A 16,023-nucleotide genomic window follows, 5' to 3' on the forward strand; every position below is an offset into this window, starting at 1 on the left:
AACCTGGACTGTTCTTTGGTCTGGAGAGGGAGAGGGAGAGGAGTGGGAGGAGGAGGAGAAGGGTGGGAGGAGGGGGAGGGAAATGGGAGGCTGGGAGGAGGTGGAAACTTGTTTTTTTTTCTCTTTTTCTCAATAAAAAAAAATAATACAAAAAAAATCTACTTTTGGTAATAAAAAAAAGCTAGATAATCATATCCATTTTTAGAATTTCTAAAGAATAAGATTACAACTGTTGAGCACATAAAGGTGATATACAAATAATTTAAAAATTGACTTACACCTGAAAATAATATCATAGGTATGGCATAAAACAGTCAGCTGATTACAAAAATTTAAAAGTGTCATATTGCGAAGGACTAATCATAGTGCTTGAATCTCTTTTATTTTTGTAACTGCATGCCTGCTGCTGGCTCGGCACAATATTGATAGGATGTACCTGGTTAGATAGAATCATTTGGCTTGCAAAATAAAATTAATGATATAGGGTAAAGGTCAGTGACATCAAGAGAGTGGAGAAAAGGAAAAGAAACTAAGATGGGCAAACATTAATAATTCTTAAAGAATCATTTAAGAAAAATGTATTGAAACTGTTCATGTTTGAATACATTAGAGCTTATATGAATACAAAAAAAATTACGTTATTTCTACAATTTGAAGTTTCTACATGAGTCACACTGTGTGGATTGAATATGGCAAATACCATTTAAATAATTGTTTATTAGTTAATTCTCTATATTAAAAGGATTAGAGCTTAGAAATACAAACTGAATTATGTACCTGTTGGAAGATTTGGACCACTTCTTTGCAATATCCAAATAAACTTGATAAAAACACTAGAATCATACATATTTTTATTGGAAATGAATTCTGAAACAGAAAGTATGATGAGGGGTTTGAGTAGATAAAATTTAGTTCCACTATAATTTTCCAATAGTAAATTTCATTTTATATTTGTTTCATTTCTATGCATTGTCCACAATTGCATTAAACTGAAAATTCTCATCACGCCAATCCTTCTCTCACTTAGTAGAGATAATATACTCATTTCTTAACATCCCTATTACTATATGTTCAAAGATTGTCAAGTGAATTATAAAGGGACACAGATCTGCAAGTCTACACATATTTTTTAAAAGTATGGTAAAGTACTCATCATAAAATTTATTGATTTAAAATAGTATTACATATATTTGTTACTTTATTTAGTGTGCATGTGTGTGCACACACATGTATGCATTCATACGCTCATGTCATAGGATGAAGGTAGACATCAGAGGACAGTTTGAAGAAGTAGGTTCTCTTTTCCTATCATTTGGGTCCTAGGTATTGAGCTGAGGTCATCAGACTTGACAACAAGTGCTTTTAGCTATTGCTCCATCTCACTGCCTCTCCTCCTAATTTGTAACTTTAAAAAAATCTACATCTTAAATACTTCTTTACACTATAGAAATATAATTCCTCTCATTAACCATTTCATACCATTACATCATCATCACAATTATTTCCAAAGTTTTTACATTTTTTCATAAAAGCTTGGACTCATGAACCAGCTCTTCCTATATCCCTTTCTCTGCATTCTCCACAAAGACCATTTGTTAATATTTTTTCTCAACTCAAAAAAAATTTTGAAGAAATTTATACCACAAATAAGTTCTATTAACAATAACTGATGTCAGCTTTATCATAAACTTGTTATTTCTAAAGAAAAACACAATTTTACAATCCTTAATTTTAAAATGTTGAAGTTTTGAAATACCAGAGTGTCTACTGTTTCCAAATGATTAGTAGTTTCGTTGATTATTCCCGTTGAGTTGAAGGCCATTCCAGGCTTTATTTTGACAACAAGAAAGGTCATAGGTATGAGACCAAGACAGTAAGATCCTAAGTTCATCATATGAGCTCTGAATCCATAGGCACACCTGCAAAAAAATAAACAAATCATAACTGAGTCATCTCAAATAAATATATTTACAGATATCTACGGAAAATAGCAACGATCTATTTCAGACATCTATTTTATAAATTCCTCATATTTACAACCAAAAGTTCTTCTAATTTATGTTCCTCATTTTCAGAGATAGAATCTCAGTTGCTGAGCAAATGGCAATGTCTTACTAGTTCATGGAAAATAAATCTTTCATCCATGTGTCGTAGCTGCAAATTGAGCCTTCCTGTACTGTGCCCCTATTGTCTCACTGCTCACTAAACTTTGTGACCCAGAGGGTGATTTGTCTCACATTAAAAAAACACACATTCAAAATGTATTAGAGTCAAAGATAAACAATAATTTTTAATGACAAATTTGTCTTCAATGCTCATTCTTCTTAAATTCTACAATATAATAATATCTAAAACAACAAAATACAACTGCAATAAAATGATTGAGAAGGCTTTGAATAGAATCAAGGGTAACATTGTTTAAAGCAGAAGTGCTGATACCCACCATTTCATGAGTAAGTACTCCTTACACACAGGGTGGTTGAGGAGCTCTATGCGGTTATGTTGTACCATGACCTGAACAAGGAAAGAGCAATAAGTACACAGTGGTGTTAAATAACTGAGGATGAACTGAGTCTTCTGCTTTGCTTTTATATTTATAATATTATTATGGTACTGTAAGAGCAATGTTTGCTTATTTTAAAAAAAATCTGAGAAGTTTAAACTTTCACAGGAACTAAAAATGTACTGGGCAGTGGTAGCTCATGCCTTTAATCCCAGCACTTGGGATGTAGAAGCAGGTGGATCTCTGTGAGATCGAGGCCAGCCTGGCCTATAGAGAGAGTTCTAGGACAGAGAAGGTTACCCATAGAAACCCTGTCTCAAAAAAATGCGAGAGAGACAGAGATACATGTATAGGTAGGTAGAGAGAGAGAGAGAAAGAGAGAGAGAGAGAGAGAGAGAGAGAGAGAGAGAATGAAAAGAAAGAGAGAGAGAGAGAGTCAGAGTCAATATTTTTATGCAGGTGCAACCACTTGATTTAGTCTGTCCCTTTTAATCTCTGTCCCAATCATATGGTATAATCTTATTGATCTAAAATAGAGTTACAGCAGAAATAGAAATTATAGACAAATTGGCAAGGGTTTACCCTCATTCTGTCATTGAAGAAATTCAGCCTTACTTTTTTAGAAGGAATTCTGTCAATAGGGCACATACAAGCAGTTAAAATAATATATACATTATAAATCTGGGGGGTGTTATTTGTAACTACAAGTATCTATATCAAAATTATTATACTTTAATTATCCTAGGCCTATATAAAGAAAAATTAATAATCTCTAGGGAATAAAGACCCCCCCAGATCCTCTATGATTCATGAAAACGCTAATGTTACTATAATACATAGACATAATACTTTGGTGAGCAACAGATCCTCATTTAGAAGGATCTTCCTTGCCAGATGAGCATGTCAACCTAGAAAGGATATCCTACAGAGCAGATGAATCCTAGGAAGGCCAGAGTGAAAAAATACAGGCTTGGGCAACAGAAGGTGGTAGGTATGGACGTTGAACTATAAAACTATCTCCCCAGAGCTCTTCCATTTCCAACCATCATGTTGTAGGCAATCAATTCAGAGTCCAAGAGGAAACAAATCAGTTAATACAAGCACTAGACTTACATTGAGGGTTGCAAGAGGCTCATATCTCACATCCTGGGTAGTTGTTAATTTTTTGGTCAATGCTAGTGGGCACTGAAGATATTTGAAATTATATTCAATCTGTGGAAGACATAAATTTAAAGTATTAGTCAATAATCAGCCTAGTAAAGCTCTTCAAGTACTTCTTTATAAAATGTTTGTTGAGATGTATTCGTTTATTTTAGATGTATAGATGTTTTGCCTACATATATGTCTGCATAATGCATATGTACTTGGTGTCCACAAATTCCAGAAGAGGGATTTGATCCCCTAGAACTGGAATTGAAGACAACTGTGAACCACAATGAAGGTGCTGAGAATTGAACCTGGGACTTCTGGAAGAGCAGTCAGTGTGTTTAACCACTGAACCATTTGTCTAGACCCCTGTCACTCCTTCTTGATAAATCAAATATGAAAACTCAAACTTTTGCTGAAAGTCAACTGGTATAACTAGTAGTAATCTCAAATGGAGAAAAGAAAGCCAAGTTATTCATGTAATTAATAAAAATAAATAAATTGGAAATGTATTTTTAATTTCTTTACAGAAAGAAGAAAAAAATTGGCTCCCTGTTTATATAAATGATCTAAGTCACCCAAAATCTGGTGGTCTAGATTCTTAATCCTGAGGGGAAAAATGATTGCTTGTCATGTTGTCCTCTCAGAGCTAGGAATAACAAGATATAACAAGATAGCTTCATATATGCCTAAGAAGCTCCCAGACTTCTTAGGACAACTGGTCAGCCACGCCCATGAGACATTAGTTTCCTAGATAGTCACTCTTCCCATAAAATATACAAGTAAGTGTAAACACTGGAAGCAACACTAACTAATGGGATTAGAAATAACTAAATATTTGGGGGAAACAGAATGTGATTATTCTCTCATAAACAAATAATACAATATGAAGCCAATACTCATCATCTACTATAGATTGTAGAACCACTTTCATATTTCAAGGAATTTTTAAAAAAAAATACACTTCAGATTATCATAATAAAATAAACTTACATGGTAGTCCTGACAGGATTTGTCCTCTGTGGAAGGTATCATGCAGAAGTCTAAAAGAACCTTTGAGAAAGAAAACCCAGCTGAGATGTTGGGGGAGCAGGCTGCACATGAGAAAGGACTTTGTTTCATGTCTAAAATCATATACAAGCTGGTTCCGTGCTTTCCTTTGCTTTACAAACCTTCTCCAGGAATAACACAGAAGTGAGAGTTTTCTTTAGTGGCATTGCTGCGCTAGGAAAGGCCATGGCGAGTTAAAAACATGACTTTGCTTCCTGTCACTAATATGGTTCTTTAGGTTATATGTTCATATGGGGTGCAGGAGCCTTATAAACAGGTTTTTCTTTGCTGATCAAGCCACAAACTGTTATCTTCATGTTTGAATAGTTACATATATTGAACAACATCTTCCTAGTACAAAAAAAAAACCAGTTCCATAAGAATAACCATATATGACCACTACCACTTAACTGAGCATGAGAAAGGAAGAAATGGGTGTGCCATGTGGGAGAGGTTTCTACACTCAGAAGCAGCTGGTGTTCAACCAAGCAATTCTGTTGTCTGAGAAGGCTGTCCTAGGTATTTTGATTCCTATAGGAAGTCAGGTGCCTGTATCCTTAAGGAAAGGCATCTTAGATATAAATGCTAGAAACAAATGCAAACTTGAAGAGCTTTCATTCAATTATCAAATACTACTGTGTTTCTGCCCTAAATATGAATTATTTGAAGAAGAAAATCTATTTACCAGATTTTATTATATTACAGGAAATAATTGTTAGTATTATTTTTCCAAGCAGGCCCTCGTTAACTATTTGCTAGTCTTTGAAAATTAGAAACTGCAAAGGTAGGAACTGCTCCTGCAAGGTTAAAATTCTAAGAGCAAGCCCTCCTTCCACACTACATGTCAAGCACATCCCCACAAAGACTTTTGTTTTAAGGAGCTTACTTTCATGCACTCAGGTAGGTATTCCACCATTTCCATGATTGGACATCGATTGCTTGGAGAATAATGGCTGAAAACCTGAAAACACTCATCCCATCTGCAAATAAAACAGAAGAGAAGTGATGTGGAATTCTCCTCTGTATACTGTGAATACCACTGATTAATAAAGAAGCTGCTTTGGACCTATAGCAAGGCAGAACATAACTAGGTGGGGAAAACTAAACTGAATGCTGGAAGAAAGGAGGAGGAGTCAAAGAGATGCAATGGAGCCATCACCAGAGACAGACACACTGAAACCTTGCAGAAAGGCCACGAGACTCATGGTAAAATATAAAATAATGCAGATGGGTTCATACTAAATGTAAGAGCTAGCTAGCAATACACTTAAGTAATTGGTCAAGCAGTGATTTAATTAATACAGTTTCTGTGTGGTTATTTTGGGAGTCTGAGCAGTCAGGAAATAAAAAAGTGGACTCCCTACTACAGAGAAGTACAATAATTAATCACCCTTTTGAGTTGTAGTTGAAACTGAAGATTTTATACTTGTAGTAGAAGCCTAATATCAGCTGTATTCTATAGCATCATGTTCACAGGCTGACCACAGTGGAGCCATGTAAGCCCAGATCAGTTCATCTACATCACACTAATCTGTTAACGGGGATTAGGAATGTGGGTAAAGTTCAGAATGGCTGCTATCTTTCTTTAAATGTCTTTTAAAGAGGCATGTGTTTGTCTTAGTTCCTACCTGCAATTCTGACATGCTAAGTAAGTACTTCCAGAGGTTATTGTGTTAGGTGGGGAAAGTTGTATTCACATACTTGAATCAGCAACTTTGTATGACATCCATATTTGACTCATATATGTGATGTATTGAGTAGAATCAAAAAAAAATAACAAATCTTGAATGTCATAGTGAGGGTACAACCTGACATAACATTACAGAGTGTTTCTTTATCACCTTCTAAAGAGATGGAACTGGAAGGTACTTAAAGAGAAATTAAATCAGTAACAAGAAGCAGAGATGAACTCATTATCTCTAAGATAATACCTGTAAGATAAGCCTTGTGGTACTACTACCAACACATGAGTAAATTCAAGTGGAATATCTGCTTTGTTATCAGAAAAGATGGCTAAGCACTTTGCCTCACTGGTGTTTCAAAGCTAACAAATTTCTCAAAATTCCACAAGCTCCAAATCAAGGCTAGATCTGCTGCCTTGAATATAAATTTTTGGTCACTTTGTGTCCCCAAATTGGTGACAGAAGTTGTCTGAATATTTATTTGTGCTGTTATAGAGGAGCTTTGTTTGAAGAATGGAAAGACCACCACCAAGCTTCATCATTCAAAGTCTTTGTATGAGCTAGAGCAATGGCTCAGTGGTTAGAGCACCGACTGTCCTTCCAGAGGACCTGGGTTCAATCCCTGCACCCACATGATGCCTCACAATTACCCACAAGGCTAGTTTCAGGCACCAGGTACACATGTGGTACACACACACACACAGAAACGATAAATTAAATAAATGTTTGAAAAACTAGAGTAAACTCCTTAGAGGATGATTTACAAAGATACCTATAAAAGGTCACGTGTTGTTAAGGGACATTTCATTAAATGCCATTAGTAATCTTTATTATACTTTTTATATTGTTATTATTTACATGTATTTGTTTATTGTGTTTGTCTGGAGGAACATGCAGCATGGAGGAACTGGCTGTGTGCTTATTTGGTTAGAGGACAACCTGTGGAAGTCAGTTCTTTCCTTCTACCATATGTGTTCTAAAGATCAAACTCAGGTAGCCGGGCTTGCGGGCAGGCATGGTGACCTGACGGGCTACCTCCCTAGGCCTAGACCCATCTTCATCAGCAACCAGTTTGCGAGTTTTTGTTGGCAGGCAAGTCCAGGAAGGCAAAGCAGAGTTTGCTTGACCTTGTTGCCGATCATTCCCTGTGTGTGGACCCCAGGGTCTCACAAAGGGCTAAGCAGGTAGTGTTGGGCTATCACTCTTAGTTTGTAGAAAGGAAGACTGAGGATGAAGCAATGCTGCCATTGTTATCAGTAACTGAACATTTGTGTAAACTGATTCATAGCTGAAGCGCGTTCCTTCCCTCTCACTTGTCCTCAGGCTAGGGGTGCACCCTGTTACATGCGGACATAAGTTACAAGGAGACAGGAAGACACACACCTTTGCTACCTTAGGATGAGGGTTACAAGGGAGACGGGAAGACACACACCTTTTACTCCTGATGGTTGTGAGAACCACTTCCTTCCGCTTATTGTGCAGTGCGATATGAAGAAAGGAGGCGTGCTGCTTGTTCAGGAGGATTTCAGCGTTGTAGTTCAGGAGCATGGCAACAGCCTTGGCGTGGCCTTCCCGTGCTGCAAAGTGGAGCGCTGTGTTCTTTCAGACAAAAGCAGAGCACATAAGTGGGTTGAGTGTGGTAAAGCCCTTTGTCCTTGCCTTGTTTCACTGCCGAATTGCTTAAAAGAACAAAGCTCTAACTACTTAGTAGCCAGCATATGATTTAAACAATGGCTTTATCACCCAAAGACTCTGTGTGTGTTACTTTATGGTGTTCTGTGTTGCTTCTGTGGTGAGATGATGCCCCAAGGACAAATGAGAAGCTTCCGAAGTAAGGCTCTGATAGTAAACACAGAAGCACTTGCCCCTGAGGACTTAGCACCTATTAGAACTGTGGATTCCAGACTTCCGTGTTCTACAAGCTCATTAAGAAGTCAGAGACTGGCATAATGTTGCAAATTTGTCAATTTCCTATATAAAAAGTATTTTTTAAAATAGAAACGCCTTTAATCCCAGCACTCGGGAGGCAGAGGCAGGCGGATCTTTGTGAGTTCGAGACCAGCCTGGTCTACAGAGCTAGTTCCAGGACAGGCTCCAAAGCCACAGAGAAACCCTGTCTCGAAAAACCAAAAAAAAAAAAAAAAAAAAAAAACAGAAGTCAGAGACTGGCATAATGTTGCAAATTTGTCAATTTCCTATATAAAAATATTTTTTAAAATAGAAACAGAAATCGTGATGGCCTATCCCAGTCATTTCTTGAGGAAATACACATTTCAACACTCCCTAAACAAATAAGGAAAAACTGCAGCTTTAATGGCTATCTTGACACAACCTAGAAGAGCATTTCAGCTGAAGAACTGTCTAGATCTGGTTGGCCTGTGGTCCTGTCTAAGGGGGTGTGGCTTGATTGTTGATTGTTGTAGAAGGGTTCAGCCCACTGTGGGTGGCATCATTCCTTTGGTGGGGATTCCTAAACAAGAAAAGACAGGAGAAAGCCATATGGGAGCCAGACAGCCAGGGTCCACTCATCTCTCTATTCTTGGCCGTGTATGTGATATAGCTAGCTTCTTTGAGTTTCTGCCTTGACTTCAGTGACTGGCTGGAACATGGAATTGTGAATCAGATACACCCTCTTTTGTGTTTTGTTGGCCTGCTTTATCACAGCAGCAGAAATGAAACCAGAACAGAAATCAGCACTAACAGAGATAGGGCTGTCGCTGTGATGAACATGATCTCATGAGTTTTTATGGCTTTGAATCATTTTGTTGGAGGATTGTAGGTGATTTTGGAACTTTAGGTTGGAAAAGACATTGAGTGCTCAGGGCTTAAAGGGAAATTCTTGTGTGGGAACTTGGACATTAAGAATGCTTAAGTTACCTCCAGATAGTGGAGGCCCAGATCATGATACAGGGGGAGTTTATTGATAGCAGAGATAGGGGCCATTTGTGTGATATTTGGCTAAGAATCTGTGTGCTGATCATGCTGGGGCTGAAGAATCAGCTGTAATTAAAAAGAGGGCACAGAAGCTCAGTGAAGCCTTCTGTGCTTCCTTGGGAAAATAGGAAAACATTTCCTCAGGTTTTGTACATGGGAAGTAATACAGTTGTGGTCTGGTGAGGTGAGGGCAGGCAGAACTGGTAGTGAAAACATTGCCCATGGGGGTATGGGATTCTGAAGACAGGAAAAATGAAAGATTGAGGAGATCATGGAGTGGCTGAGGCTTGACCCTTTGTATTAGGATGGAAATCCACATGGAGAGTCCTCACAAAGCCATTGGTGCAGGTGAACACTCTGCTGCCTGGAGACAGGCCAATACTGTGGTATATCCACCAAGGCCAGATGCAGGTGTGAAGCAAGACTGGCCCAGGCCTAGAACAAAAACTGTGTCCTGTGGATGGCAGAGCTGGAGACGTTTGTGACGCTCTTTGGATCTCAGATGTTGGACGGTGGGATACGAGATTTGTATATCCAACTGGTGGGGTTTGGGTTTACTTAGATGTCATGGTCCACTTCTTCTGTGGTTACTATTGCTGTGATGAAACACCATGACCAATGCAGGTTAGAAAAGAAAAGGTTTATTTGACTTATGGTTCCATACCATTATTCATCACCAAAGGATGTCAGGACAGGAACTCAAACAGGGTAGGAACAGGGAATCAAGAACTGTTATAGAGACCATAGAGTAGTGCTGCTTACTTAGTTGCTCATCAGGGCTTGCTCAGCCTGTTTTCTTATAGAACCCAGGACCAACATCCCGGAATAGCACTGCCCACAATGGACTGGGCCCTCCCCCATCAACCACTAAGAAAATGTCCTGTAGCTTGATCTGATGTAGGTATTTTCTCAATTGAGTTTCCCTCCTTTTAGATGGCCTTAGCTTGTGACAAGTATACAAAAAACTAGCCAGCACATTTCTCTTTGGACTGATCATGCTTAAGTATGAAATTTATTTTTTACAGGATCCCACACTTAAGAGATTTTGGACTTTTATAGAGACTTTGAATTTTTAAAGAGTTGACTTTATAAGGACTGGAAACTTTTACATTGGATTGTATTTTATATATAATATTAATGTGAGCACTTGAATATAAAGAAAGGAAGACTATGGTTTACAAGTCATGAGGGTGTTTATATGTCAAGTTGACAAGTGTAGGATTATGATGGTGATTGTCAACTTGCCACAGACTAGGGTCAACCCAGCCTAGGAGCAGAGTCTCAGTTAAGGAGTTCTCTAGATCTGATCCACCTGTGGGCATTGTCTTGAGTGTTAATTGACTCTGCCCACTGTAGGCTGGAAGAACCATGCTGAACAGAAAGCAAGCAGCAAAGGCACATTCATTTCTTCTGGCTCTGTTGTGGATGTGATGGGTAGGTGCTTTGAGTTCCCGTCTCATGTGCCCCGCCTCTGCCCCAGTGATAGGTTGTAACCTAGAACTGTCAGTCCAACAAACCCCTTCCTCCCCTAAGTTCCGTGTTAGGATGCTTTATCATAGCAATAGAAAAAGAAAAAAAAAGCTAGAATAAAGCCCAATCAAAATCAGTAAAGTTAATCCTTTCAAATTGCTCTAACATATCAGATGCCTCTCTTTAGGAATGAACACTCAGCTCTGCTTTCTTTATTTTTCTGGGTTCTCAGAGAGAGCTAAAACTTTAAGGTCAAATCCCAGGCTCTGTAGAAATGAAGGGGAAGCTTCAGCTCACACACATCTCCCACTCCTCTCTACGTCTATTCTCCTTTACTTATTCCTCACTCCAAGAGACGACTTTTTAAAAATTCAACAAAAGACTAAGAACAGAATGAGGAATGGAAAGAGGGTCATGAAGAATGCTTTCTATCAAGCTTGGAAGTTTGTTTCATGTCAAGATTTATTTGGTCCAGAGGAACTAGTACCTACCCCTTCTTCATCTAGTCGATCAGTACACTTCAGGTTAGTGTCAAGGATGACCTTCATGGTCTGAGTGTACCCACCCATGGAGGCATGATGCAAAGCCGTCCAGCCATTGTGGTCACTGTTAAAGAGGTAAGAAAAGTCATGTAAACGCACTTACAGATCAAACATGGAAAGTGATGCCTCTAAGCTGGCTGTAGCCTGAACGGATGGCCAGGCATGAGATGTAACAACTCAGTATTTCATGTTTGTTTATGAGGAGCTTCAAGCATAGCAGTCTTGTTTCCCTGAACATTGTGTCAGAAAAGTTTCCATAATAGGTGCGTTGTCCTTCCAGTCACCAGAGATTGCACTGTTGTAAGATGTTTAATGTTGTTTCTAAGTTTTCCAGTCTATGTTCTTTGGTGTTGTCAATGGCATTTATCCCTTTTCTCCAGAAATTAAAGACGCAAATATAATGGAAGCTTGTCAGATTGGGGATACTTTAAAAACTACGGTACAGGAAGGAAATTGCACAAGTTAATTTTGTTACTGGTTGGTAATTGCTCAGGTTATGAGAGCCACCTTGTTATTTCAGTAGTACATAATTAAACAGCAACTACAGAGCTGGATCTGCGTGTGTCCCTTTTGCAGGTCGAATGTTCTGTGTCCCTTAGAAGCAGGAAGAGGGGCAAAGCACTCAGATCCAAACTGTCATTTGTGTTACAGTAGACTGATGAAGAACCTGGCTCAAGGACATGAGCCTAAAAACCTGCTTACTCTCTGCCACTTCTGGGGAGCTTGAAGATAGCTCATTGTACCTGGAGAAGTGTCTCTAGGGTATTTTTTCCTTTTATGAAGATGGTATTCAATTACTATACATGGTTTATTCTTTCTTCTTTTAACTTGGTTTTGTTAATCTTGTTAACTCCCCTTAAGTATAAGAGGGTTCAGTTCATGTTGAATGTTGCCCATGGCCACTTTTTTGCATCTCTCATTTATTAAACTGAAGGAAAAGCCTTTGTTCTTGGATGGTTCTGTTTCTGTATGTGTGCTAAATACATATACATGTACTTAAACACACAAATGTAGCTCTGTATTTGTAATTTGTACAAGAAGATGAAGGAATAACAACATAGAATACAAAAAAATATTTCAAAGGTCCAAAGCCACTTACTCTGTGACAACAAGGTCCTACTGCATGTACTGGCTTTGTGGGAGCCTAGGCAGTTTGGATGCTCACCTTTCTAGACCTGGATGGAGGTGGGACGTCCTTGGACTTCCCACAGGGCAGGGAACCCTGATTGCTCTTTGGGCTTTCGAGGGAGGGGGACTTGATTGGGGGAGGGGGAGGGAAATGGGAGACGGTGGCGGGGAAGAGACAGAAATCTTAAATATATAAATAAATAAATAAAAATCTATACACTTAATTTGTCATTTGAGAATTATATTGAAAACCATCTTAGTGTTCCAGAGATTATTTATGTTTTGAAAAATTAAATTAGATAAATAGTTTTTATTTATCAGTGGCTAAAGTCTTATGCCCTAATTTAAAATATTACAGAAAACAGTCTAAAATGCCTCGATTTAAAACATACACAATCCCACACATTCCTGCCTCACCTGAGGAACAATGCGCCTTTCTTCAGAAGAAGCTGAACGACTTTATCGTGTCCGTTCTTCGCTGCCAGGTGAAGAGGGGTCATCCCATGGAGATCCCCTTCATTCAAAAGCCTTGTGTCGCTTATGTCTTGTAGAAGCCTCTGACATGTGTTGATGCGTCCATAGCTTGAAAAGGGCAGGTTCATATGCATGAGACAAAACATAAGACAGAAGCAGACATGCTCATGTGTTGGGAGGCTGATCCTCACCTGGCTGCAAAATGCAGGGGCGATTTCTTATCTTTGCTTTTGGAGTGAATGGACACGTTGAACCCGAGAAGGTTATTTACAGAGACTGGGACTCCCTGCCTGCACGCATAGTGGAGAGGCGTACACCCATCGTTGTCTTCGTCCATCACCAGCTCCTTAATATGTTGCATCTGTGGGAAGAGGAGTGTTATAATAGAACTGCCGACATAGTCATAGGGTAGGTTTCAATCTACTCTGTAGCATAGCAGCTTCTAGTCTATTCAGTGAAGACAAACCTACAAACCATGTGAAAGGCAGCGAGAGGAAAGTAAATAGAGATGAGGTCTCTTTCTTTGCTTCTGTCACGTCATGTCAAGGTTTTGAGAGACGCTGCACTTAGGGAAAATGCATTCTCCAAACTGTGTGACCAGGGTCCCCTCAGCTTCTTCCGCCATTGTTTCCATAAACAACACTTAACAGCCTAAGATGTTACGTTAAGCAAAGCAAAACAGATGGAGGTCTTGAAATTGGATTTACTTAATTTCAAAAAAATAGATTAAATGAGAATAGAAAATGCAATTAGTAAGTCAATCTATATCATAAACATTTACTTTTGTTTTAAAGGTTGAAGCCTATAGGCATTTCGACTCTTTATTAAACACACTAACAACATGAAAATCTACTTATTCTATGAAATCTGATGCATCACATACACTTAATAGTAAAGTAGTGAATATGAACTTGCTCGCTAAGTGCGGTCCTGCTGTCAGACTCAGATGTGTTCAGTAGTTCTCTTAATTGATGGTGGAACATTACTGATTCATCTTTATACTTGGCTTCTCCACTCATGGGCAAGTCACAGAAGTGAGCCGGTGAAGGAAAATGACTGATTAGCTGTGGGCCCCAGTTATAGATGAGAGTACAAAACCCCTGCACCTTTCAAAACTCAGCCTGGATTATCTTTATCAACTAATTATCACCATCCCCACTTTCATGATGGAAATAAAGTTTCTTCATTTGGAAGCAGTTCTAGAATTCTTAGAATGCACTCTCATGATATAAATGGCAGCAAAATCAGTTTACCCCTTTTATAAGATTATTTATTTATTATGTATGAATCTTCTCCTTGAACACTAGAAGAGGGCACTGGATCTCATTATAGATGGTTGTGAGCCATCACGATGTTGCTGGGACTTGAACTCAGGACCTCTGGAAGAGCAGCCAGTGCACCTAATCCCTGCGTCATCTCTCCAGCTCCTGCCCCCCAATTTTATTCTTTATTGAACACAACTCAGTTTACAAAAACTCATGGATATACAATACCTGCATAAACTCTGGCCGCAAGTTTTTTAGTCCATAAGGCTGTTGTACAGTCAAATGTAAAAAGTTACGCCCCAGATGGTCTTTTATGTCTACTTTGGCACCTGGAAAAAAGCACAACAAGAAAAGTAAAATCTGTTCCTGTGTTCATAACAAAGCCTTTGGTGGACTTTCAACTTTCCAAGTCTTTAACTTAGGGGCAACTACACTTAGGTGGAAGAATTGAACATATTTCAAAAACAAGTTTACTTTATGATGTGTGGGTTTGTGTGTGAGTAAAAGGGTGAAAAAATCTGATACTTTACATTTATATGTGAATCCTTATGTTTTAAATATAAAATAAGAATATGAAATGATAAAGAAAGGAGAAGCTATGGACAGCCCCTTCTGTTCCCATAGCCCAGGCTTGTCTGCAATGCGGACAGGGACAGCAGTTATACATATGTCTGCTGTGACAGAAAGCTACAAACCTTTGGTGTTTAATAGCTGTCTGATACACATTAAATATAACTGCTATGAACTATCCTTTCAATATTTTTTTTTACTGGACTGAACACTATTGGAGGCATAAACTGTATTCCATTAACATTTCTGTGTATAGAATATGTCCCTGTGTCTGGCAGGAGACAGACGGATGACAAATGTTTATCTAAGGAAATCGGCTTGCTTCCAGTCGGTACCTTTAGAGAGGAGCAAATTCACAATATTCCAAGATGCAGATGCAGTTGCTAAAATAAGTGGAGAGCGTCCTTCAGAATCGGTGCTGTTGATGTCTGCTCCCTAAAACAAAGCAAGCCGCTCAACAAGATTAGACAAAGTAGCAGTTGATTCTGTAACACTTAACAAATGTAGAGTGTCTGCATTACTCCAGCACTCGATCTAAAGACTAATCATAGGATTCCATGACATTTCTCTAAAACTCAATTAATATTGGAAATCTCATAATTTCAACAATGAAGTTATTTTCCCATGTTAGGCTCTTGATTAACATCTGTCAATAGATCAATTACTACTCAAGTTTTTAAAAACAAAAGTCTCTCATCTAAAACACTATTTTAGTTTCTAGCATACATCATTTTTTAAATGTCTCTAATTTTGAGCATTCCCACACTTATTTCTTGTGTTATTTTTAAATCATTAATAAGAAAACACACACTTAAAATACTTACTTTATTTGAAATAGATAAACTGAGACAAGTGAATTGAAATCATGAAGGTAAGAATTTAGCCAAACATCCATATAAAAATTCACATTTAAAAATTACTTTTGTTATTTTTCTGTGTTATGAGACTATATCCCACATGATAAGAAACAAAATGCCTTTAACTTTTCCACAGATTGAATTCTCTCCTTTGGGCAGAGTAGTAAAATCAGCCTTGCTTGAGTCTGTCCTTTCTCTTTGCTCTTGCAGAGCACGGGGGCCATTACCAGCAATAACTTCATGGGAAGTTAATAGCAGTGAGTGAGGGTCAGCCGTGACTCTCCTGCCAGGAATTTTGCAAGAAAGCACACATGTTACAAAACATGGTTCTAGTGAAGCTCCTCCAAATTTTGCTGTGTAAATATCACAACTTCAGTAGTTACTGCTAGCTCCACAAGAAAG

At 38.4% G+C, this 16,023-nt stretch overlaps 1 protein-coding gene across 1 annotated transcript in view; it reads right to left on the bottom strand.

Moving 5' to 3' along the window:
* The window catches only part of Trpa1 (transient receptor potential cation channel subfamily A member 1), a 48,592-nt gene that overhangs the window by 14,723 nt on the left and 17,846 nt on the right, over positions 1-16,023 (bottom strand). Inside the window, exons 9-20 of the mRNA XM_041667773.1 lie at positions 15,100-15,199; positions 14,423-14,523; positions 13,121-13,290; positions 12,873-13,037; positions 11,277-11,391; positions 7,814-7,980; positions 5,586-5,679; positions 4,643-4,702; positions 3,617-3,715; positions 2,444-2,514; positions 1,757-1,919; positions 778-867 (exon numbers count right to left, since the gene is read on the bottom strand). Coding sequence (XP_041523707.1) covers positions 778-867; positions 1,757-1,919; positions 2,444-2,514; positions 3,617-3,715; positions 4,643-4,702; positions 5,586-5,679; positions 7,814-7,980; positions 11,277-11,391; positions 12,873-13,037; positions 13,121-13,290; positions 14,423-14,523; positions 15,100-15,199 — 1,395 coding nt within the window. The remainder of the gene's footprint in view (positions 1-777; positions 868-1,756; positions 1,920-2,443; positions 2,515-3,616; positions 3,716-4,642; positions 4,703-5,585; positions 5,680-7,813; positions 7,981-11,276; positions 11,392-12,872; positions 13,038-13,120; positions 13,291-14,422; positions 14,524-15,099; positions 15,200-16,023) is intronic.

Source organism: Microtus oregoni, unplaced genomic scaffold, assembly GCF_018167655.1.
Source record: "Microtus oregoni isolate MIOR12 unplaced genomic scaffold, Mior012 000017F_ref0000208, whole genome shotgun sequence".
Lineage (NCBI taxonomy): Eukaryota > Metazoa > Chordata > Mammalia > Rodentia > Cricetidae > Microtus > Microtus oregoni.